The sequence below is a fragment of the Hemicordylus capensis genome, chromosome 4, assembly GCF_027244095.1.
Source record: "Hemicordylus capensis ecotype Gifberg chromosome 4, rHemCap1.1.pri, whole genome shotgun sequence".
Taxonomy (NCBI): domain Eukaryota; kingdom Metazoa; phylum Chordata; class Lepidosauria; order Squamata; family Cordylidae; genus Hemicordylus; species Hemicordylus capensis.
Genome location: NC_069660.1, coordinates 154,976,833 through 155,002,009, shown reverse-complemented (window position 1 = coordinate 155,002,009; position 25,177 = coordinate 154,976,833). Strand labels below are relative to the sequence as shown.

Below are 25,177 nucleotides of genomic sequence, written 5' to 3'. Positions count from 1 at the left end.
CCGGAGCTGAATGTTATCTACATATTTATGACACTTCAGCCCAAATCTCAGGATGACCTCTCCCAGTGGTTTCATGTTAAACAGCTTGAGGGACAACACTGACCCTTGTGGGACCCCAGAGGCCAGAAGCCAAGGAGTCTAGCTGAAGTTCTGCTGCACCACCTTCTGGAACCTCCCTGCAAGAAAGGGTAGGAACACTCCAATGCACACCCTGCGATCCCTATACCTGAGAGGCAGTCCAGAAGAACACCATGAGTGATGGTATCGAACGCTGCTCAGAGGGCAACCAAAGCCATTTCAGTCCCAAACCCAGGGTGAAAGCCAGACTGAAAATGGTCTATAGACCTTTTGCAGCTGCACCAACACCACACACTCTCACCTTGCTTAAAAAGGGAAGATAGTTATCAAGGTTGGTGGAATCAAAGAGGCTTCTTAAAAATATGTTTTACCACCACCTGCTTGAGGCTTGATGGCATCTTACCCTCCTTTAATGAAGCATTAATAATTGGCTCCATCCACCAACCTGTTCCTTCCCTGGCAGATTTTACTAGCCATGAAGCGCAAGGGTCCAGAGCACATGCTGTTGCTCACACACTGCCTAGGATCTTGTCCACTTCCTCAGGCTGAACTAACTGTGAAAAGAATCCATCGCAATCAGACCAGATGGTTGCTGAGGCAGGTCTCCTGGAACTGCCAAAATCTTAGAGTCCAAAATCCTGGAGTTGGCACACATGTGAGTGATTTTATCTGCAAAATGACAAGCAAACTGGTCACAGCGGGCTGCTGATGTTTCTTCCCCCATCACATGGGGGCCTGTGTGAAGCAGTGACTTGCCACACAAAACAGCTCGACTAGCCTACACTGGGCAGATGCAATTGAGGCGGAGAAAAACCTTTTCTTCATTGGCCCTACAGCCATGGAGTAGTCCCTAAAATGGGCTCTAGCCCCTGTTTGGTCAGATTCATTATGTGTCTTCCTCCAGCATTGCTCTAACAGTTCTCAGAGTTGTTCCTTTGCCCTGAGCTCCAAAGAGAACCAGGGGGCTCCATCAAGATGGAGAGGGCATTCACCAAGCTGGAGAGGGTGTTCAGGAGCGACCATGTTAATAAGATTATCTGTATAACCCCGCCTCTTAAGTCTTGTTATTACAAACAGCAGATAAGAAACTTCAATCTGGGTTTGGGCAATACAGACTGTGGTGGGGGGCTCACATAATGGAATGCTCACCCATACCAAAATAAATAAATCCCTGTAGACGGAAAACTAGTATGCCAGGGGAAAGATTCTAGCCACTTCCTCCTTCAAACAAGGTGGCATCCTGTCCTCCCTCAATGAGGTATTAATGATATCAACTAGGCCAGCTCCAAGATGAAATCAGCCATGTTGGGCAAGGATCCAAGCAACAGGTGGTAGCCCGCACCGCTCTAAGCAGCTTGTACACATCCTCAGTAGTCACAAACTGAAACTGATCCAATCTAATCTTGCAAGAGAGATTGCTGGGCACCTCCCTAACTGGCCCTGCAGAAATATTGGAGTCCAGATCAGCCTGAATGTGAGATATTTTATCTGCAAAGAACTCATTGAATATGTCACAGTGAGACACTGTTTCCGGAAACAGATGTGAAACAAAAGGGGCTTGAGTTAAACCTCTAACAATCCAGAACAGTTCTGCTGGATGAGAATTGCAGATAAAATATGCACACAATAAAACTGCTTCCTTGCTGCACGTATTGCCACAGCATAGGCCTTCAAATGGGCTCTATGCTTTCTTATCAAATTCAAGATGTCCTCCTCCATTTGCACTCCAGTAATCTGCCTTGCTGCTTCAGCTCCTGTAGCTCTTCTGTATACCATGGAGTTGATTTTGAAGTGGGTCGGAGAGGACACTTAGGAGTGATCGTGTCTATTGTCCTGGAAGCTTTTTACAGGGGGCTTTTGAAGTCCTTTAACTTGTATCTCCTCTGGAATGCAGGGGGTGCTTTCACGTATCGGCTAAATTTACTCCAAAGTCCCTGAGAGTTATTGGGGAGCAGTTCACACACAATTCGGGTTTTTCACTGTACATTAGAGTGTAACCTGATTTATATCTGGGGTAAAAAAATTCCACTATTTGTGTTGATTTTGGGGGACAACTTCGAGTTTGCAGTAAAGCCTCCCCATAAACTCACAGTAAAACCTGCTGTGCATAAAAGCCCCTGGTACCCACCAGAGCATCAACAGAATCACTGGCAGAACCAACTTCAAAACCCTCCCAAGCCCTTTGGAATCCTACTGGATCAAATAGGCTTCTTGGGCGGACCATTATAACCACCACTCCTGCAGGGGTCAGACGTGACTGTGAGACCAACCTTAACCAGGAAATTAAGTCCATGACAATGGGGAAATTACAGGAGACCCCACCCACGAAACACCCCTCCCCCCATCCAAGCTAAAGACAAAACCCAGAGTGTGGCCAGCAACAAGTGTAGGTCCTAGGACTAATTGGGATAGGCCTAAAGTTGTCCTGGCCACTACGAACTCATGAACAGCACCAGACAAGTGAGTCCCAAAGTGGATGTTGAAATCACCCAGCACCAAAAGCCTGGGTTAGGTTCAGTAGGGAGTTGGAACTACCCCCTGAGGCCTGATTGCTGACAGGGCAGCTGGAAGGGGAAATGGTAATTAAATTACTGGAATCCCCTGTAACAGCATGCTGGCCTGCCAACGCCCATCCTCTATTCTCCCCCCCCCAACTACTGAAATAGTTGCCCCAATCTCATTGAACGCGCCCCATGCTGCTCCATCCTTAACAAGAGAGCCCAGACACACCCCTTTGAGCAGCCTGGCACATACCACTAAAACAAAACACAGAACACACACAAACATCTAAAACTAAAACTGGAGGAACTTGCGCATAACTTCCCCTCAGATGTCAGTCCCACCCCCAAGGCCCAGCACCAAAGGCTTGCCTCTGGCTTGCCTCTGCCCTTTAATGCCAAACTCACCAGTGCCTCCCTCCGTGCCCCCCCCCACCTCATGTGGACTCTGGAGCTTGGTTGATGAAGCTGGCGGCTCTCACAGCTGCAGCTCGTCAGGGCAATCAGGAGAGCTGACTTCAGGCTGCCAGAAGGAATTCCAGCACTACTCAGTCACTTCTTTTCTTTTTTGAAAAATCCCTTGTTGTATGAATCACACGAGCAGTGGACTGAATAGTGCTGCAGCAACACCCCGATGAGGGGAAGTGGGGCTGGGGTTGATGTTGGCTGTGCACAGGTGATGTGTTAAATTGTGAAGAACAGATATGTGTAATGGACATAACTTGGGTTGCTAAATAGTGAGGCTATTCACATGGGTGTACAAAACCAGGTGAAGGGAGGAGGTTAAGGTTGGTCATCCAGGCAGGCAATCCACCCACCCAGGGAAGGCGACATGTTCATCTGTGGGGAGGTAAGTGCTTTAGGGCTTCCTCCTCTCAAACTGCTCATGAGAAATGGCTCATAATCGAGCTAGTCATGACCAATAAAATTGAGGTCTACCATGGTGTGTGAGTGAGTGAGTGAGTGAGTGAAGCCAAGTAAACTCAAAATTTTGTCAGATGCCATCCAGTAGCTCTTCCAGGTTCCAGCCTGTCTCCTCCCTTGACCCAACAGATTCTGTCCTGGCTCTGCCCCCTAACCCATCAGGTCCCTCCACCTCTAGAATGCCAATACAGGCAGTCTCTTGGACAGTTCATAGGTTTTTCTTTCTGCCAGCTTAGTACAGGGCTTCTCAACCTGTGGTACTCCAGATGGGAATTGTAGTTCAGCAATATCTGGAGTACCACAGGTTGGGAACCCCTGGCGAAGTATATATGTATGTTTGCATACAAACATAAATATGTTGATTTATGGCATTCATCAGCGTTGTTCTGTACCTGAAAGTATTGAAGGAGAAGTAAAGTATTTTAAAACATGATACAGAAGTCAATGAAAAGCAGATCATATTCTCTCAGAGAGGTAAAGATGCCAAGCACCAGTCCAGGCCATCATCGGCCACTAAAATCCACAAGCCCGCTGTCCTTGCTCCAAACTCTTGTATCAAAGGGGGTACCTCCCACTCTGAGGTACCTCCCACTTGTACTGGATACCTCCCCTCTGAGGTACCCAGTTGCAACTTCTTCAGAGATGCTGAAGACAAGTTTCCTTCTAGAGTTCCAAAAGTGGTTGGCCTGTGTGAGAAGAGTCCACAGTCCAAAGTGACAGTTGCACCTGGTAATGTCTGGCAGCACTCTCCTGTGTGTGTGTGTGTGTGTGTGTGTGTGTGTGTTCATAAAGGGGGGAGGAGAGTTTCCTGGCCCACCACCACAAGGTGGGCTGCCAAGGCCAGTACAGCAGCCAGCACCTTTAACTTCAGCATCTCTCTTAACTGTTCCAACAGCATTGCTTCTGTTCTCTTGTGTAATTGATCCCCAAGCCACCTTGGGGATCTTTTCAGATGAAAAGGTGAGGTATAAACCCTTAAAACAAGTAAAACTGCTTTTGGGAAGGGGAGGTGTGGGAACATGGAAGGGAGTTGTGTTGAATTCCCACCTCCAAGTGTGCCTCAGTTCCATGTCAATTTCTGTCATTGACATTTTGCAACCACTTGCTTAAAAGAAAGTGATGAGTGGAGTGCAGAGCTCTTTTTAAATCCCAGCTCCTTATCCATATTTTGTTTCCTCTCGGAGGGATTGGGGCACACTGCTAGCACAGCATGCACAAATGTTCTTTGGGACCAGATCTCTGCATACATTAGCTCAAGGACAACAGTTGTCCCAGTGGCTCAAACATATGGCCAGGGTGTTCCAAAATGTTTTTGGCAGGGCAGCGGGAGTATGTTGTTCAAATCCCAGTTCCTAATCCAGTCTGCATCTCTGAACTGAATAAGGAACGGATTGCAAGCAAGGAATTGGGAACCAGCTCTAACCTCCCAAAATACCAGGAGCATTTCCAGACAGAGTGTTTAGCTCTCTTCTCCTCCAGAATGGAGGAGGCTGTGCATTCACGTATTGGCCAGATTTACCCTGAAGTCTCTGTGAGCTATCAGGGAGCACTCCAGGGACTGTTAGGCATAGCAGGTTTTACCACGGGTTTATGGGGAGGCTTTACTGTGAAATCAAAGTTGTCCCAAAAAACCCCGCTGCAAATAGTGGATTTTTTTTAACCCCAGATATACATCAGGCTACACACTAACGTGCAGTGAAAAACCCAAATTCTGTGTGAACTGCTCCCTTATAACTTCGGGGTAAATCTGGCCGATATGTGAATGCACCCCCTCCATTCCAGAGGAGATGCGAGTTAATGGGCTTCAGAAGCCCCATGTGAAGTTTCCAGGCATGATTGGGGCTTTTCATCACACGTTGGATCATTAGATCGTATCCCGATTTATGCCTGGAGTAAAATTCCACTTTTTACATCTTTTTTTTCTGGAGCAAAATCGAACCCGCAATAAAGCCTCGCAGTAAACCCGCGGTAAAGCCTGCTGTCTGGGAAAGCCCCAGGAGCTTAAATGCAGGCTTAAATGTGGGCTTAAATGCAGGAGTGGGGTATCCTAGAGTGAATATTAGCCAACCCCCCACAAAAAGTGGGTGTTTTTTTTAAAACCCTAGACGTAGATCGGGCTAAGCTGCAAAGCACAAGTTAAAACCCAAACCGTGTATGGCGTGCTCTCTGATATGTGCCATGGACTTCGGGGTAAATCTGGCCAATATGTGAACACACTCACACCTTGTGGGGTGTGTGTGTGAAGCAAAGTGAAATGGCCCTCTGGGGAAGCTCCAGCTGAGAAGAAACTAAACGATCAAGCAGGCTGCATTTCTTGCTGCTGGACGATCTTCTGCGTCCTATCCACTATCCAGGGATTTCGAGGCGATTTCTTTGTTCATCGCAGACCCCTCCCCTCTTTTCTGGTCCTCCCTTGAAAGAACTAATCTGGTTGCTCAAGCCAAGCTACTGTGTGTGTCTGTGCGTGAGAGAGAGAGTGTTGAAAAACCGACCACCCCTCAAGCTTGCAGGCTGAGTCAAAAGCCATTGTTAGCGCGCGCGCCCCTCCCCGCGCCATGTAATAATTGTATTAATTCTCTGGTGAAAGGTACATGTGTGGGAGAGAGAGATGGATGCTTGTTTCCCCCGCTCTTGGAGAGTGCGAGAGGGAAGGAAATCTTTCTTCTTGTAAGGAGGAAGATGGAGCCGACTGCGAGGAAGTTAAACACTTTGCTCTCCAACTAGACTGGAGTGGGCTGCAACCTGTTTCTCCACCTCTTCTCGTACACGCTGGCCCAATTGCAGTTTTTCCCCTCCTGATGGGCGGATGGAAAGGCTTGGATTGCAGCCCCTTGCCTGTCTGATTTTGACAGCCACCCTGAGCGCCTCTAGATTGGCTCCTTTGTGGGGTCCAGGCAAGGAGGTGGAGCAGGGGAGCACCCCTCGCTTCCCGTTGCCTCTAAAACAAAGCCAGGAGGAGGAGGAGGAGGAGGAGGAGGATGCGTCTGATTTAAAGCCCAGCCTCGGTGCAGAGAGCTTCATGTAAAAAAGGACAGGATCTGATCTCACCACCCCCAGCAGAACCACCACCCGCCACCTTTTAGGGGGAATCTGACCATTCTTTGCAGATTAAGCTATGGTTCTTGCTTGCTGGGCTGACTGATTTTGTTGGTTGGGGAAGAATTTTTACAATGCCTTGTGGTTTTGTCTTGAAAGGATCGCATGCCTGGCAGCTAAGCCTTGCTTCCAGAGGAATGGAGGAGTCATTGAACGCGTGGCTTTAAAAGCATCGCTCAGAGAGGGAAGGGGGTGCTTTTGCGGACGCCACCCCTGCGCACACACCTCTATTGCTGTCTGCTAGTTTGTGGCAAGGAGGGGGCCTTGACCGGATCACCTCTCTCTTTTCCTTTCAGGATGGCTCGTTTTGGTGAGGCAATGGCTGGCAGGCTGGGATCCGGCGATGGAGCCACAGAGCCGAACAGGAACCGCCAGGGAGCTCCTGCTCCTTCGGGGGGGACCCCAGGAGCCTACAAGCAAACCAAAGCCCAAAGGGCCAGGACTATGGCGCTGTACAACCCCATCCCTGTCCGCCAGAACTGCTTCACAGTCAACAGATCCCTCTTCATCTTTGGGGAAGATAACATTGTCAGGAAATATGCCAAGAAGCTCATCGACTGGCCATATCCTTTCCCCCCCACCTCCCTTTCCCCGCTGATTTTTACACACTGAATGCCTGGTACTGGCTGAGCCAGCAACGTGGGCTAAGGTAAGCTCCTGTCTCCCATTCCATTCTGTCGCTGGACCACATGGAGAGAGTGAGACCAAGCGCATGTATGTGTCACTCTCCCTCGCTGTCCCCACGGCCAATCTAGATTGGCTCACATTTTTCGTAACCTGTATTTCCTGTTTGCCTTGCTCCAGCTCTTTCCACGGGCTGGTCTGCAATAGACAGGCTGGCTTGCCTCTCTTGACAGCTACAGTCCAGCTTGTTGGCCAAAGGAATCTGGAATGGAAAGAAAGGGATCTAGCCAGCTCCAGAGACTATAAGTTATCTCACATCTCTTGCTACATGTTCTGAGGGGGGAAATAATGACTGAGCAAAGAGAAGCTTGAGTTTGTATTTAATCATTGGCTCTTCCCTAAGCCAAGTTCCTCAAGTCCGCAGGAAAACTCCTTTACTAATTTGGAAGGTTTCCTGGGTTTGTCCCATATACTTTACTATACACCTCAGGAAAGCATTCGGGTTGACCTAAGCGTTTTGTAAATGTATGCAAAATGGGCTCAGCAGTGCTTTTGGCTGGACCAAATTTTGGAGTAGTACAAGAGTAGGCAAGCTTGCAAATTGCTCAGAACTCCATCAGGCAAGGGAAAGCTTTTGTGGAACTTCAAACCTTGCACACTTTTACATCAGTGGAAGTCAATCTAGTTGGAAGAATCACATCATTATTGGCTGAAATTGAGATGTGAGTGGAACACATTTTGGATCCCTTTTCATGCAAATAATCCCGTTATTCCTGCATCTATATCCTATCTTTTCCTCCCTTTATAGGGAACTAATGCTTGATTTTTAAAAAATCTTTTATTCACCTTTACACACCCAATTCACCATAAGCACATAGTGACAACTTCAGCACCTGTGTGTTATGTGCCTCTCTTCTGGAGCACCTTCATTTTTGATCCTAGCTCCTCTGAACTAGTACTCCTATAGAATTGTGGGAACATTTCTGTTAAGTGCAAGGTTCCACCAGCCTCCATCACTATTCTTCTACATTGCTCCTGGTTAGAGAGGGTGGACACTATTCTCTCACTGAATGAACTCTAAAGAGTTAGGAAACTGGACTCATGTCACTTTAACCAGAATAAAGCAACTGGGAATTAATTCTGGCTGGTACTGCACATACCGTCCTGAGCCCAGCATTAGCTGATCTGCTGCCATGAACTAATCAAAGCTGAAAATTCCCCTCCCCCACCTGCTTTTTTGGAACCCAAAGCACAAGATGCTGATGCATAGCATAAGTGCCTTAACTACCTTAAACCCACTCACGCCTACCATTTTTCCCTGCCAGGCCTTTGTATTGCAGATTTCTAGTTCTAGCTATTTTGACAAACAGCTCTTTTCACTGTTCTTGGCACACTCGTACTGCCAACTGCGGGCTCACTTCTCCTCCTTTGTCCCGTCATTGAACTGAGATTGTGATGAGCACTAGATAAGGTACCCAGCAGCCTTCAGGCAAGCACACTAAAGAACACACTCTATTCAGTACCATGGACAGCTTCTTGGTGCCTCTATGCACGCTCTAGATCAGTGTTTCTCAACCACTGGTCCGCAGACCGGTGCCGGTCCATGGGGCATTGCGTACCGGTCTGTGAGGCATCACTAATAAAAATCACCCCCTAAAAAACAATTTTGGGCCGGTGGGGGCCACCAGGAGCTCTCTGGACCTCATTTCCAGGCAGCCCTCGCTACTAGATAACGTTCATTTCACTTCCTCGGAATGAACATTATCCAGCAGTGAGGGCTGCCTGGAAATGAGCTCCGGAGTGCTTCCTGAAATTGTTTTTTTGTGAGGGTGCCTGGGGATGAGGGCAAGGGGGGCAACCCCCTTACTAACTGCTGGTCCAGGAAACTGTGCATGAATAATGTACCAGTCCGTGACTCCAAAAACATTGAGAAACACTGCTCTAGATCCCTTAATGCTAGCTAAACTACCCCTGTACAGGTGTTTATCTACATTTTAATATACACAATAAGGGTGATTTAAGGAGTATTACAAGACCAGGTCTATCCCACATGTTCAGCACGTGTTTATATATGGAGTGGAAATTCTAATTTGAGTAACTGATTATTAGCAGAGAACTAGAAAGTGACTGCAAATGCGTTCAGAGTGAAGGAGTCTGTGATCTTGTATATGCATGATGTGCACTGCATCTGACTCCTCCTGCTGTTATCAGACTTCTGTGCAGCCCCACCCAGAACCAGGCATCTGGTTTGATACAGTAGCTCAGACAGTTATATTTCTATTTGACTATAGGTGTGTGTGTGTGTGTGTGTGTGTGTGTGTGTGTGTGTGTGTGTGTGTGTAGAACATGTATAAATCAAGGACCCTTGGGGTGTTGTGACTGGTCTCTGGCACTCTGCTCACTTAGACACATTGCACTCTCCTGTGGGATCCTGAGTATCAGGGACTAAACCACAAGTGTCAAAGATGGAAGGCAGGTTTTACCCTCACAGTGGCAGCATCCCCAAGCAGTGTTCCCTATAAGGCACGTGTGTTTGTGCGTGCTCACACATTTTTTGGTGTCTGCTCAGTTAATTTTAGATCCCGCTCAGGCTGAATCAGGAAGGTCCCATTCTGAATGCAGGTGTGCACACACTGCCTTGATACTGCTGCCCAGAACAAAACTCATTCTGCACACAGATGGAAAAAATGAGAGAGAACACTGTCCCCAAGTGCAGGACTTTTTCTCTCATAGGAGTGAATGGCAGCCATTCACTTACAGGAGAAAGTAAAAGTGTGTACTTAAGGACATTAATGGGATGATGCAAGGGTGGGTGAGCAGGTGGGCAGTTACATCTTCCATTTTTTCCTGGGCACTGCAGTGTTTGGAGCAGGAGCAGGTTTTGTTTCCCCTTCACTATGTCCTAGATTGCAACCTGTTTCCTTTCTTCCAAACACAATGAAAGCCACTGAGAACTAATCTCACTCCTGCCTGCATAACATGCACTTTATTCTGCATAACCATACCCTGGGTTCTGCTTATTGGTCATGCTAAAGTGTGAAAGTCAAAAGGAGGACAAGGTATGTCACTGTGGTGAGGAGGAGAATCGCCATGTATATTCCTACCAAAGTTAGCTCCTAGGTTCTGTCAAACCCCAGACAGAACCTAGGAGCTAACTTTGATAGGAATATACATGGCGATTCTCCTCCTCACCACAGTGACATACCTTGTCCTCCTTTTGCCAACACAGTTTTCCAGCATCAGCATGTATTTCCATTTGTGACTGTTTCTCATGACCAGGAAACACCCAGAAAGCCTTATTCATCAGTATCGGAATGCAAGACCACAGTGGTCACAGAATGCTTTAAGGTTCAGGGGACAGCCCCATTGTTTCTTAACCAACCAGGACAACCATATGTAGATGACTGCATAGCCTGTGTGCAATCTGTGTGCAGACAACCATATGTAGATGACTGCATAGCTTGTGTAGCAAAATTAGGTAAAACAAATCTAAAGTTGGACTCTCCTTGGTCATACTTTCAAAACTATATTCATATAATATTTTTTCTCATCTATGTACACCTTAGCAAGATAATTTGGGTGAATCCCAGCTACTATATGACTATAGTGTCAAGAGTTATTCATTCATTCATTCATTCATTCATTCATTTGATTTCTATACCCTTCCAAAAATGGCTCAGGGCAGTTTCACAGATAAATTAAATAATAAAGAAATAATTTGGATCTCTGTCCCCAAAGGGCTCACAATCTAAAAAGAGTTACTATAGCATTGTGGTATCAGCCATGTCTACTCCCAGGAAATGCTCCTCCTTTAGAGAAGATACCTGCTGAAGTAGATGCTATATGGGTAACATAGTCTCTGGGGCTTGACCAGGAGCCCATGGCTTCTAGGTAGTACTTAGTCGGGACTCGTTTTCATAGCTTCCATATATCCCACAAGGCACTGAGTGATGAACACGGCGCCTTGGGGGATTCCTCCGTTCAACAGGCATTCTAGGTGCCCATCTCTGTGTCACCTCAGCTCCATGGAGCCAAGGAGACACATAAGCCTGGCAGCTGGGTTAAGAGAGTGTTTAATCTTGGCTAAGAGCTGGGTTTGGGAGCAGGGTTAGGCTGGGCAGGAGCGCTGGGATTCGCACTCGGCTGCTCGTGAGAACAGCCTCAGTAAGTGTGTGCAACATATCACACACACGCTTAGCAAGCAGTATGAAGCATCTGGATTGATACTAGAAATCTGGACTTGTGCCCTTGTCCAATCAACACAACATTGCTTTCTGCCTGCTCCACTTTGCATCCCCCCTGCCCCACCTTGCAACTGACTGCAGGGTCCAAGGGTTGGAGAATGCCATTCCAAGCCTGGTATTCATGGCCCAATGACCATGTTGTGGCTCTGAGAAGGGCAGTGTGGAGTTTTAGACAATGTAGTGGTGGTGGTCAATGGTGCTGCAGACTAAAGGAGCATCACTGTTTGCATGAGACTCTGATAAATCATAAAGTACTCCACCCCAAAGGTGCTTCTTCTCTGTGCCCACAGACAAGAGCAGCCCACCTTGGGACATGTGCTCTCTACTGTGGTATTTGAGAGAAAGGTGGGATATGAGTAGTAGTGTTAATGTATTGGTTTATTAAGCATTTATTGCAGATGAAAATTGACCCTGATTCAACAGTATATGAGTGTACATACATAATATGATTTCAATAACCTGGAATCCCACCAATCAGCTGTCAGGGTGGGGAGGGGGATTCCTGAATCCAGCTTCCTGCTCCCCTCCCCAAACAGCTGAATTGGTCAGATTTGCTGGGCTGGGCATGTACAGCTTAAGCTGCTTGTATTGGGCTAGGGAGTCATGCACACAGCACTTGTTTGCATGTATGATTCAACAACCAGCATGGAAACCGGCCTCTGCCTACCTCTCCCTCTCTCCCCTGACTAGACTGGGGTATTGATTGATTGAAGAAGAGGTATTAATGGCTTTGTTCTGTTGCGTATAAAGACCTAGCACAATGACCACCATTATGATATGCAATATGTATGTGGAAGCCTCTTTCCACTGTCAACTCAATGTGCCTGGGCACTACTATCCATTTACTTTGTCCCATGGAATTCCATGGGAGCAACTGAGCTCTTTCCTGCAAAACTCCCCCCTTCATCTGCCTATCCCTGATTTGGTTCCAGGATGCTGGAGTGTGGCAAAACCCTGGGAACTAGCATGCTCTCTCTAGAAGAGTCAAGTGGTCGTCCATGGGCCACAGCTAACCCCCACCATAGTTTTGTCTGGTCTCTCCACTCCTTCATGCTGCGGAAGGGGCTGCGTCTTATCTGGTAGGTGCCACTCTCCGGGGGGAAGTAAAAGCAGCCTGTCAGGCTTCTCTTGTCCTGCTTTTGCATGGAGTGGATTTCATCTTAGACTATTAAATAGCTTAAAAGCTAAGCAGCTTCTGTGGCTTTGCTCATTTGCAACATGTGGTTGCTGTCCATTGAGACTTTCTCCTGCAAAGCCTCACTGAAATGAATGAGATGCTCAAGAGCACACACATGCTTTCATTCCATTCATTTCAATAGGGCTTGCGGTGAAAAGGTTCCTTGGAATCTAGGGCTGCTAGGGAAGTCACATAGCATAGTAGCTCATCGGCAGTGTGTGTGTAGCAGGTATGGGATACCTAAGGAGTGCTGATAGTTAGCAGACCAAAAGAATTTGCTCAAATGGTTGCCTATTGTGGCCCCAAGTCCACTAGTTCATCCATGTTGCCCAGAGGCAAGTGGTGCAGACAAATTATGTATCTTTGCTTAAGATTATGTGATTGATTTCATGGCAGCTTAATGGGCCACCTAATGGCACAGCGGGGAAGTAACTTGCCTAGGGAGTAAGAGGTTGCTGGTTCGAACCCCCGCAGGTATGTTTCCTAGACTATGGGAAACACCTATATCGGGCAGCAGCGATATAGGAAGATGCTGAAAGGCATCGTCTCATACTGCATGGGAGGAGGCAATGGTAAACCTCTCCTGTGTTCTGCCAAAGACAACCACAGGGCTCTGTGGTCGTCAGGAGTTGACACCGACTCGACGGCACAACCTTTCCTTTCCTAATGTTTAATGAGCACATGCTTGTTCATAGCATTATCCACAGGACCTTTGTGTGTATTCAGTGACTTTGAATAATGGCCTGTAGGTTAGGCCCACTCAGAAGATATTATTGAAGTGTTTTTAGAAAAAGAAGAAAACTTCATATCAAAAAGGTTGTTTCAAACATTCTTAAGAGTTCTTCTTCTTGATCAATATGCTTTTTAATGCTGAAACACACTGGAACCATATTATATATCTCATGAAAGCTAAATCATACTTCTCTGTTTAGAGGCAGTGTACCTCTGATCAACAGGTGCTGGCGGGGGGGGGGAGAACACGAGGGCTGTTACCATCATGCCCTGCTTGTGGGTTCCTTGGAAGCATGTGGCTGGCTGGCCACTGTTGGAAACAGGATACTGGGTGAGGTGGACTCTTGGTCTGATCCACCAGGACTCCACTTATGTTCTTAGAACTGGGGTGCTTATGCGTGTGGAAATGGTTAAGGTGACAATTTTCAAACTGAAACTTTACAAATGAAACTCTGCTGAGTTGCCTTTCCCACAGTATACTGTACCTTTGCACACAGAAAGTCATGTTGGTGGCAGTTACAGTCACAGGAGGGGAGGATGTCTCCAAATATATTTTCCTAATATAAAAAATGTCATCATGATTTGATGGAGAGGGAGATGAGTTAAACTTGTTTTGTGGCATAATAGGGACCCCCCCGCCCCCAAGCCCTTAGGTGAAATCTAGAGACAAACTGCTTTTCTTTCAGAAACTCTGGATATTTCAGACTGCCTGTGTTCTGGCTTGATGAGGTGTCTAAACAGGCATATGCACAGGGTATTCTCCTGCCAAAAAAATCAACCATGCAGCTCTTTTTGGGTATCTACCATTTATTAGCTCAATATGTTTCATTGCCAAGAATTTGCCATGGTATTAGTCATCTTCGGTTTGTACATTATTTAAGAGATGTATTACTTTCCTGTGTTTATTAATAGCAATTCATTTTCTTTACCTTATGGCATCTGTGGCTGGAGCAGCCACTAGGCACTGATGTGCGAGCTGCACAACTACATGCCCACACTGCCCAAACACCTTTATTCCCACTCTGCCTGGCAACAACACATGTCATCCTCACCTGCATGTCCCTCCCATCTACATGCCCCACTCACACCTACCACACCACCCAGACTGTCTCCTCTAAAACCTACAATGCAACATTTTGTAGGGACAGGGCCTGTGACTGGTCTGCAGAACTGCTGCCGAATCCAAGAACGCGACTGTGTGCAGGGGGCACCTATGAGGTCGAGTACCAGACCATAGGCTAGTAGTATTAACATATTGATTATGCTTCAAGCCCATATTACCTAGTGATTTCATGTAGATGTTGAAAAGCCGGGGAGATAAGAGGGAACTCTGAAGCACAGCAGAAACCAACAGCCCTGGGGCTGAAAAGAAGCCCTCCCTTGTACCACTGTAGGGTCTACCCCACAAGAATGAGTTGGGACCACCTATATATGATGTCCCCCACCCCAGGCCCATCCCTGCAAGGTGATCCAGAAGGTTAGCATTCCATGGCTGATGGGACTGAACACACACACAGAGACCCAGGAGATTAAACAGCCCCTTGTTTATATCTCATTGCAAGTAATCCACCAGAGCAGGGCTGTGAAACGTTGGCCCTCCAGTTGTTGTTTGACTACAACTCCCATAATCCACAGCCACAGTAGCCCATTTATTTATTTATTTATTTAATCTATAAACCACCAAATATGAAGCAACTCCAGGTGGTTTACATAAAATTCCGGAAATGTAAAACAGCCAGCAATTAAGACAAAAAAACCCAAGTGAAACCGTTAAAAACAGCACACTCAATATTTTTATACCACCTGATATGTGCATCTCCTCTAGGTGGTATACAGAATTAAAAGCAGAACCAATATTAAACAGTTAAAATGTCTCAAAACAAAAAGAATCTTATAAGATAAAAACAAATTAAACGGTTTAAAATTAATTTCAGTTAAAAGCCTGAGGAAACAGGTGCGTCTTGAGGGTCTTCCTAAAAGCAAATGGAGGAGGAGATGCTCTAAACGAAAAGCCAGAAGAAAGAGATATATCTTAAGAACTTTCTGCCATCATCTCAATAGCTAGGGAAGTCAGAGCCTAACAAGAGTTGTGGGGCCAAAGTTCAGCCCTGCACTGGAATGATCAGAGTTTCAGTCTTAACCAAAAGCCAGACTACCCGAGATTCAGATAAGAGCTGAATTGAAGCTATAGATCTTGACTCCACATGAATGAGAAGTGGGCTATATTCTCCCTGCAGTTGCTTACAGTTGCTTCAGAGCATGCTGCTGCTTCTATGGATTTCATTCTTCCCCGGGATCAGATCATTGGTGTCCCTTTGCATTGCCACCAGTGACAACACCCCATACCAATATAAGCTGCAATTAAAGACCAGTTCAGTCATACCTTTCTTCTGATGCAGAAGAAGAGGAAGCAGCTGCAGCTGCAACATAATGGCCTCTGCCATAGTTTGCTTTTCATATAAACCCTATAAAATGTCTATCAATGCAGCAAAGCTTACTTGCTTGCTTCTTTAATACATGTCTCCCCGCCTTTCAAGTGACATATTCTACAAGGCAGTGCACAGAGAGTTTTAAAAACATAAACACAAATGTCAGATTAAAATGCTATAGCATTCACAGTTTTGAATCATGGTAAAAATACTAAATTAAAAGCCTGACCGGGGTGTGTGTGTGGATGGATATGGAACACTTCACAAATATGTGCATCAGGCTTATTGAGTTATGAGCCTGATGGCTGATGTCCATCATTTCAGCTCACCCACTGTCAGAGCAAGATGGGGTTGTAGGCAGCCATATCCAAATCTAGGTAGGAAGGCGTGTTCTCAAGCCCAGCCCAGGTATATGAGACTACTTACTGGGACTGGAGCTCAGGGTTTGCACATGAGCTGAGAACCAGAGCTGGAAGCTGGCAATGTTGAAGTTTGAAGTACGGCAAGCACAAAATACTGCTTTGCTGAGCAGAAGGGACTAGGATACTAGTGCTGACACCATGCCAGGCTAATCCAGAAGTTTTATATTGCTTATCCGTGGCAGGGGTTGAAGTTGCATAGACCTATACCACATTAGATCTGTATACCATTAAAGAGCCATAACCCTCCCTGTTGCTTTTGCTGCAACTCTTAAGTGACTGGCCCGAGATATGTATAGAGTTTAATGGCTCAGCAAGGATGTGAACTCCCATCTCCTTGGTCCAAGGCTAACAAGTTGTCCACTACACTGTGTAGAGCAGGACTCCGCAACTCAAATACCCCTTTGGGCCAGAACTGTCCATGACTTAGTGCATGGGTGCCAAAGTCCATTTTCAGCACATTAATTATTAGATGACAATTATTATTTAAAATATTATTTAAAATATCCTTTCCAAGGATATTGGACAGAAAGTAGGCCTTATCCCTGTTGAGTCAGTGTGGCACCTGGTGTGCATGCCAGCCACAAATCAATGGTCCCTAAATCACTGTCACTTTCATGTTGCAATCATAATGCTTTGGGAGTAAGCTTCACTGAGTACACTGTGGGATGTATTTCTGAGTAAACATGCATAGGATGGCACTATAAGGCAGTTTCCAGCTCCTATGATACCGCAGGATATTCCTCCCTGGGAGCCACTAATAAAGTCCCTGTGGGCTGGATCTGACCTCTGGCCTTAATGTTGTGCAGGCCTGATGTAGAGAGAGGGATACTACAGCTGATCAAAAGTGCTGTTCTCAACAAACCACCAGAGCATAAAAAGCCCCAGCTAATATTTCATAAGTTTGAATTAAATGTTGAATGAAACTGATTTGTTAATTACCCCCTAAGTATTCATAATGAGCCATGAGACTCTGACCTTATTTCTTCTGTCAACATCCACTCTTATTCTTTGTTCAGATGTCAGCCTCTGTCTTAATATAATTTTTTAAAGGATGGAACTCTAATTTCTACCTCATCATGTAAATTCACTGAATAGGTATCTTTGATACCGAGCTCATGAACTAGAAAACTTTCAGAGGGTTTCACTAACATGTACATAATTGCTTCCAGTAACTCCTCTGCTAACTGTAGGATGTATTTGCTAATCTGCAATGTCGGCAATAATCAGGCCTCCAAGATGTCAGGTTTCAAGGGCCAAAAGGGGTACCGTTGTCAGCCCAAGAGGTCAGAGCAAGCAGCATGGTCCAGGGCAGGCAAGGGGCTGATTTTTGAGGCAACAGTTCAAGGTGTGAGAGGCAAGTTGACTAGGACAGGAGAGCACAAGTTCCAGAGGCAGAAACTAGGCATATCTGGTCTGGCAGGATCTGGGAGTTGGCAATATCCAAGGAGGTCTAGGGGCTCTTTGCAAGAAGGTCAAAGCAACACAAATTATGGATGCAAGTACCCATTGCTCAGTGGCTGAGCATGTGCATAGCATGCATTCAAAAGATCCCACCTTCTGTTTCTGGATGCCCAGTAGCAGAGTTGGAAAGGCTCCTAATGAGGCCTTGGAGAGCTCCTGCCAGTCAGAGGAGGTAGCACTGGGCTAGAGAGAGGAGTGGTCTCTCTAGGATCGTATTTGGTAGCTTTGTGTGCTTAGAACAAGGTATTCATAGATGGGGGATAGAACGGAGAGATTTATCCAAGGAGGCTGGAATTGACATGCAGGAAAGGGGAGGTATGGGAGAGTAAATGAGCTGGGGTCAAATGCTGGGAGAAGAGAGGGAGCTGGGAAAGGCCGAGCTAGCTGTTGCCCAAATAAAAGTCTGGGTCTAATCTTAAAGTTAATTGGAGACAAGCCAGGTGAAGGAGGACGGTGAGTAGGGAGTAAGTTTCAGTCTAGGGAGAAGACTGTCACCGCTTTCTCCTCCACTCTGCAACTAGATGAAAGGCAACCAGTCACCTGCCCCGCCCCCTCACTCCATCTGCCTTGCCTTGCCACCCCCATCTCCTAAAGCTGATGCTGCCTGCCCCCTCACTGGCCCTGCCTCTTCTTCTCTCCCCACCAGCAACAATCGTCTGCTCCATTAGAAGAGTTAGTTACTGCACGGAGGGGGGAGTGAGTGCTGTGGGTGCTAGTGCAGCAACAGCGATGAAGAGAGGCCACTGCTGGATGTGAGCTCCATCCATGCTGCCTCACTGCTGACCTCCCACACCAAGTGGCAGCCGTGGTGCACCTTGGAGTGTAAGGCTGGTGAGAGGGAAGTAAGGTGGGCACAGGGCTGGTGAACGCGGCAGGGCCGGTATGGGGGAAAAACCCAAGGTGGCAGTGGAGGTGAGGCAAAAGTGGCAGCAGCCGGCAGATGGAGTGATGCCCACAGCGAGGTCTGGGGCAGTGTGCCTTCACTCACAGCCCGATGGTGCACTTGCTACCTGAGGACATTACCTCAGTTTGCCTCGTGGGGGAGCCAACCCCTGGACCAGAAGGCTGCCAGTTCAAGTCCCAGCAGACTTTTGATACTAGGCTACACTGAGAAGCTTAAAATCCTGGTGCCACAGGCCCTTTTGTGGCAGGACTATTTATGTGTCAGTTTATTTGAGCCAAAGTGGGACAATTTAGGATAGAGCTAACTTTACCAATGTTCGTCTAATGAGGGGCACTGTAATTGCATACTATTATCAGATAATGTAACAATGCCTACTTATTTTCTCTTTTGTAATTGTATGCTGGAACTGTCAGTTTTAGTGTATATTAATCACCCCTCAATAAATTGTATGCTATTATCTCACTAGTCTTTCAATATTTGAATCCCCAAAATATTTCAAATAATTCTTATTTGTACAGGTGAAATTTGGATTTAATAGACAGATTTTGAAGAGAAGCTGATATTCTAAACGGCATTTATAATATTCTACAATAGGCAGAATTGAGCAATAACAAAGCTGTTTGTGGACTTCACCACTTCAGAATGCAGGTGTGTGTGTGTGTGTGTGTGTGTGTGTGTGTGTGTGTGTGTGTGTGTGTGTGTGTGTGTGTACAGGGATTACTTCATAACTAGATGCTTTCCTATGAAAATAGTTTTTCAGCATGCAGAAAGCGAGCATGTCAAGGAGAAGGCTAAAGTGAAGCTTTCCCCCGACAAGCTAATTTTCTTGTGTGCAGGAAGCATTCTAACACGTGATCTGTAACTTTCAGCCACATGTAGTACGGACCAGGGAAAACATTACCACTTGATCCTTGCCAAATGTAGAAACTGCCCCTTATGTGGGTGACACTGAAGAGAATCAAGTGGGACTCATAGTGATGGAGGAAAGAATGTGTTGCTTCATCCAAATCCAGTTGACTAGGTAATAAGGATAAAAATAACTGGGAGGTGATGATTCAGTTCTGTATATCTGCCGGATAAATGTGTAATTATACCAGCAGCCTGTGCCGTTTTGCTTTCCAATGTAAATAGAGGGTGATACATAGGTTGGAAATATGAGACAATGGTGTGATTTTCTCTCTCTCTCTCTCTTTTTCTGGGGAGCAAGCAGATCCCTGGGCATTTCAAGCCTGAAAGCCACATTTAGCAGCAATGAAGTGGAACTACTCTTTTTGCTGTTAGTGTGTGGAACAACCGGCCACATTTAATTCTGCTATTACTATGGAAGCATCTTGAACATGAAAGGAAAAAAATCAGTTGAAACCTAAGTAAAAGTCTAATACAAACTCAGAAATCTTCAGCCCCTTGCCTCCTTGGTGGATTTTGTTTTTCTTTTAGCTGAGCAGCCAGGCCTCCTGTCTTGATTTCATTTACATGGTGGCTTGGAAAGTTCCAGTTTGGTTAGGTTGTGAGATGGGAAGCACAACTCATCAATATCTGCTCTGTCATCTTCTATTAATCATATCTGACCACAATGAGAGACTCAGAACAAATGTTCTGGCCTTATAAAGGCTAAGTAGAGCACTGGATACTTTAGTGAATTATGTATTCTCAGCACAGGCTCTTGCCAGGACGACGTGGTGTATACTGATGGGCCAAATTCTTCACTTGGTGGGGCAGAGGCATGTTTCAAGTTAACCCGATAGAATAACCATGTATGCTACTGACAATGAGGGAACTTGCTGCTAGTGCTGTATGGATTCCGTGATTCTACACAATTCCAGAAAAATGCAGAGGATGTGTTATTGTTTGCAAAATTCAGATCCTAAGAACGTCAGCTTTCGTTAAAGAGAGGGTCAAAAGGACATTGTCCATCACCTGCTATGGACACAGCTTGCAGAGCTGAGCACACAGGAAGGGACACTCCCCCACCTGTGTCCCCCCCCCCCCCGCACACCAACTCTCAGCCAGGCACATGTAGTTCTGGGCACTTTGCAATGTGCTGGCCATTACTTGGAATGGTAGGTCAATCTGAATCTCCCACAGAGGGATCCATTGATCCACAGGACTGAGTGCTCAGGCTGCTTTTGCTAGAGGTATGTATAGCTTGTTCACTGGAGCTCTGGAAATGTGTGAGCCATTCGATCCCTCGATGGGAAACATAGGCAAGCCTCCGACTCAAGATAATGGCCAGGCATATTGCAAAGTGCCCAGGACAAAATGCTCTTCAGCAAGGACTAGTGCTGGGGTGGTGGTGGTGGTGGTGGGAGGCTTCCATAATGCCCTATGGGAGGTCTGTACAACTTGTGCCCCATGAAGCTGAATGCAGTCCAGGAACCATGTATTGTGGTCTGCCAGCCTTCTGTTTGTTTTTGCAGGACCAGACAAAGGGTATTTGTCCTGTCTCTGGTGGGCCATTATCTATGGCTGCATTTAGCTTGGTGGATCTGAAGTTGTGCAGGCCTGATTTATGGCTCTGCTGCTTCCCAAGTGGGTGGGAAATATGTTGACATTGGCTCAAAGCCTAGGTCAGTCAGGGGCATAGCTTGGGGAGAGAGAGGGGCTGTGCTTGCCCCTCTCCCTGGTGGCCCCTCTGAGTGAGGAAGATAATGAAAAAATAGGGAGGGTTGGAGCTGGGGGGGGGCAGGAGCTGGGAGGCCTGGATTCTTTGAACACATCAGTTCATTTATAGCTACACCCCTGGTCTAGGTCCTGCAAACACCAGACAGCTACGAGCTAGCAATCATGGTCTTGATGTATTTCAAGAGCACTCCAGCAATGCAGAAATGATCAATAAGTACATTCCCTACTCAAGACTCTGAATAGTGTGTGATGCAATCTTGTGAGTATCAGACTTGGAGAAGATCAGGTGACTCAGCAGGTGGTCAGCTGATCTGTAGCACAGTGGCATCAGGTGGCTAAACTTTAGGTATAAAAAGAGGGAATTCCTATCGGAATGCTTCCCTTGCATCAGGGATGAGATCCAGGCCTGGCTTCTGGGCTTATACCTCCAGCCAGGCTAGGAAGAGAAGCCAGCTTGTTGTTTAACAATACCTTGTGGTCTAATTTTGTTCCAACAATTAAACGACAGCTGCCAGTTTCCTGAAAGAGACTTCCTTTCATTATTAGCACTAACAAAAATTGTCTTTGGCAGTCATCTAATGATGACATTCCTTTACTTCTCCAGATTTTGGCCAATATTATTCTTGCTGCAATTAATAAATCACCCACACTTCCCCATATTCCTGTTTTATGCTTTTATTTATTTATTGTCCATTCATTCGATTTATATACCACTTTTCATTACAATTATTTCAAGGTGTTTTTCAATACTGTATAGTTAAAATACACAATTAAAATACAGAAAGTAGAGCTATTAATATAAACAGAAAAGTAACCTCTATTTAAAATTTAAAAACCTCTGTAAAACAATACATAAAACACAGAGTAGCGGCAGTAAAAAAAAGTTTGTAAAAAATGAATCTCATTTCAAAGCCTGTGTGAAGAGCCATGTCTTTGCTTGCTTTCTAAAAACTGTAGTGGAAGCTGAGGAGCAGATGCCAGGCGAGCGAGCGCTCCACTGGGCAGTAATCCAGTGACATCATTTGGTGTTTTTGGATTAGAGCTGGAACTAATATTTCAGATTATTAGCAAATATTTCAAATTCAGCAAATATTAGCAAAATATTAGCCAATATTTCAAATTCGGTGAATTTTCCAGTTATATTACTTTATGAATGTGGATTTTTCACAATTTGACAGCTTTAGGTGGCATTTTGAATGATATCAAATATGAAAACAACTAAGTTATCAGCTTTCAAACAAATACTAAAAACCATTGTATATCATGTAACCAATGAGGCAAATACCAAGGGCAATATCAGCTATCAGCTATTAACATTACATGGTAACTCTCAAATATCAAATACAGAAATCACATATTTGAATACTGGAAGTTTGCAGCCTTTATTTATTTATTTATTTATTTATTTATTTATTTATTTATTTGTCAAATTTATACCCCACCCAAACTTACGTCTCTGGGCGGCCATTAAAAACATAAGAATAGCCCTGCTGGATCAGACCCAAGGCCCATCTAGTCCAGCATCCTGTTTCATACGGTGTCCCACCAGATGCCTCTGGCAAGCCCACAGGCAAGAGGTATGTGCTTGCCCTCTCTCCTGCTGTTGCTCCCCTGCAACTGGTATTTAGAGGCATCTTGCCTTTGAGGCTGGAGGTGGCCTAGAGCTCTGAGACTACTAGTTAATGATAGACTTGTCTTCCATGAATTTTTATGAACCCCTCTTAAAGCTATACAGGCTGTTGGCTGTCACCACATCTTGTGGCAGAGAATTCCATAGGTTAATTATGTGTTGTCTGAAAAAGCACTTCCTTTTGTCAGTCCTAAATTTCTTGGCAGTCTGTTTTGTGGAATGACACCTGGGTTATGGAAGAGGAATAAAAATCTCTCTGTTGACTTTCTACACACCATGCATGACTTTATAGACTTCTATCATGTCTCCTCTCAGTCATCTTTTTTCTAAACTTGCCTCATAAGGAAGGTGCTCCAGGCCCCTGATCATCTTGGTTGCCCTCTTCTGCACCTTCTCCACTCCTCTTTAAAATATGGTGACCAGAATTGTACGCAGTACTCCAAATGTGGCTGCACCATAATTTTGTACAGGGGCATTATAATATTAGCAGTTTTATTTTCAAACCCCTTCCTAATTATTCCAAGCATGGGATTTGCCCTTTTCACAGCTGCCACACATTGAGTCAACAATTTTAACAAGCTGTCCACCACAACCACAAGTTCTCTCTCCAGGTCAATCACCAACAGCTCAGTTCCCATCAGCGGATTTGTGAAGGTGGATTTTTTTGTCCCAAGATGCATCACTTTACACTTGCTGACATTGAACCACATTTGCCATTTTGTTGCCCACTCTCTGTTTGAAGAGATCCTTTTGGAGCTCCTCACAGTCTGTTTTGGGTTTCACTACCATAAATAGTTTGGTGTCATCTGCAAATTTGGCCACCTTACTGCTTACCCCAACTTCTAGATCATTTATGAATGAATTAAAAAGCACCGATCTGAGCACAGATCCCGTGGGGACCCCGCCTCTTACTTCTCTCCGTTTAGAGAATTGCCCATTTATTCCTACCCTCTGTTTCCTGTCCTTCAGCCAGTTACCAATCCACACATGAACCTGTCCCCGTATCCCATGTTTGCTACGTTTTCTGAAGAGCCTTTGGTGGGGAACTTTGTTAAAGGCTTTTTGGAAGTCCAAGTATATTTTTTCAATTGGATCACCTTTATCCACATGCCTGTTGACACTCTCAAAGAACTCCAAAAGATTAGTGAGGCAAGACTTGCCTTGCAGAAGCCATGCTGGTTCTCCTTCAGCAAGTCCTGTTCTTCTATAAGTTTGACATTAATATCGGCTAGCTGTTAAAGGCTCTGCACCAATAATGGAATCCAAACCACTTTTCAACAAAAGTTCCCAATGCGGTTTACATATAGAAATAAAAATAAATAAAATGGTTCATTGTCTCCAAAGGCCTCACAATCTAAAAAAGATTTTTGGGGAAAGTGGTATATAAATATTTGTCGTACTCGTATATTCATATTATCTCGCTTTAGAGAGGGAATCAAAATCCCCACTGTTCTTTGGACGGGGTTGGGGGGATGGATTGCGTCTGTTAATCCAGTTTAAGTCTGTAGTGTAGATAAGAGCAACAAACACATTTCCCTAGATTAGAGAGGACATTAATTGATTTGGGGCTTATGCAGGAGGACCTTCAGTGGACTGTGCCCCGAGTTTTACGATGCACAGTACATATACATTAATGGTTATAAGTGCATTTAGTTTGCTGGTGCGATGCATATTTGCAGAACAAAATCAGAATCTGGTTGGCTAGTGAGAAGGATCACTAGATTCTCAGCTTTCTTTAGGAGTTATTCACCTCAGTTGCATCCTGCCCTTGGTCCAAGATGCTCAGGGGAGTGTACCAAGTGGCCTTTCCCCCTTTGTCAGCTACCAGTGAGTTATTTGGGAGTTTGTAATTGACTCAAGGCCATCTAGCAAGCTTCATGGCAGGATGCAGATTTCCATTCAGTCCAAATGCTGCACCCTGTCCACTTCACCACACTGTCTGTCTGTCTTGCGGAGCTTCCATTTCTTTTATCAGTGAGGCTTCTGCAGGAGAATTTTATGGTGGATCATACAGTGTGAGTCAGTCTAAAGCACATTTTGGCCGTGGGACATTGCCCAGATCATATCATGAACATACTAAAGTGATGTTGGCATGCACCTAATGAGGTGATTCTTAAGATCCATGCTGGTAAAAATAACTAACTAACTAACTAAATAAATAAATAGAATTAAATAGTGCAGGAAGCCTTTCAGGAGCAGCCCTATCTAGCCCGCTGGAATGTTTCCTTTATACAGTGCTGTTTTGTCTTGACTTTCATTCATTAGATTTTTTCCCTTTAGGAGTAGGTATGATGGCAGGTCCATCTTTTTGACAGCTGAAGAAAGTGAGGGAGGGA

General features: G+C 45.5%; 1 protein-coding gene across 8 annotated transcripts in view; it reads left to right on the top strand.

Moving 5' to 3' along the window:
* CACNA1E (calcium voltage-gated channel subunit alpha1 E) overlaps positions 1-25,177 on the top strand; it is a 673,520-nt gene that overhangs the window by 219,198 nt on the left and 429,145 nt on the right. For all 8 annotated transcript variants that reach the window (XR_008306367.1, XR_008306368.1, XR_008306369.1 and 5 more), the window contains one exon: positions 6,893-7,159. Coding sequence is in view for 5 of the 8 variants with exons in the window: in XM_053247016.1 (XP_053102991.1) it covers positions 6,893-7,159 (267 nt within the window). In the remaining 3 variants the exon portion in view is untranslated. The remainder of the gene's footprint in view (positions 1-6,892; positions 7,160-25,177) is intronic.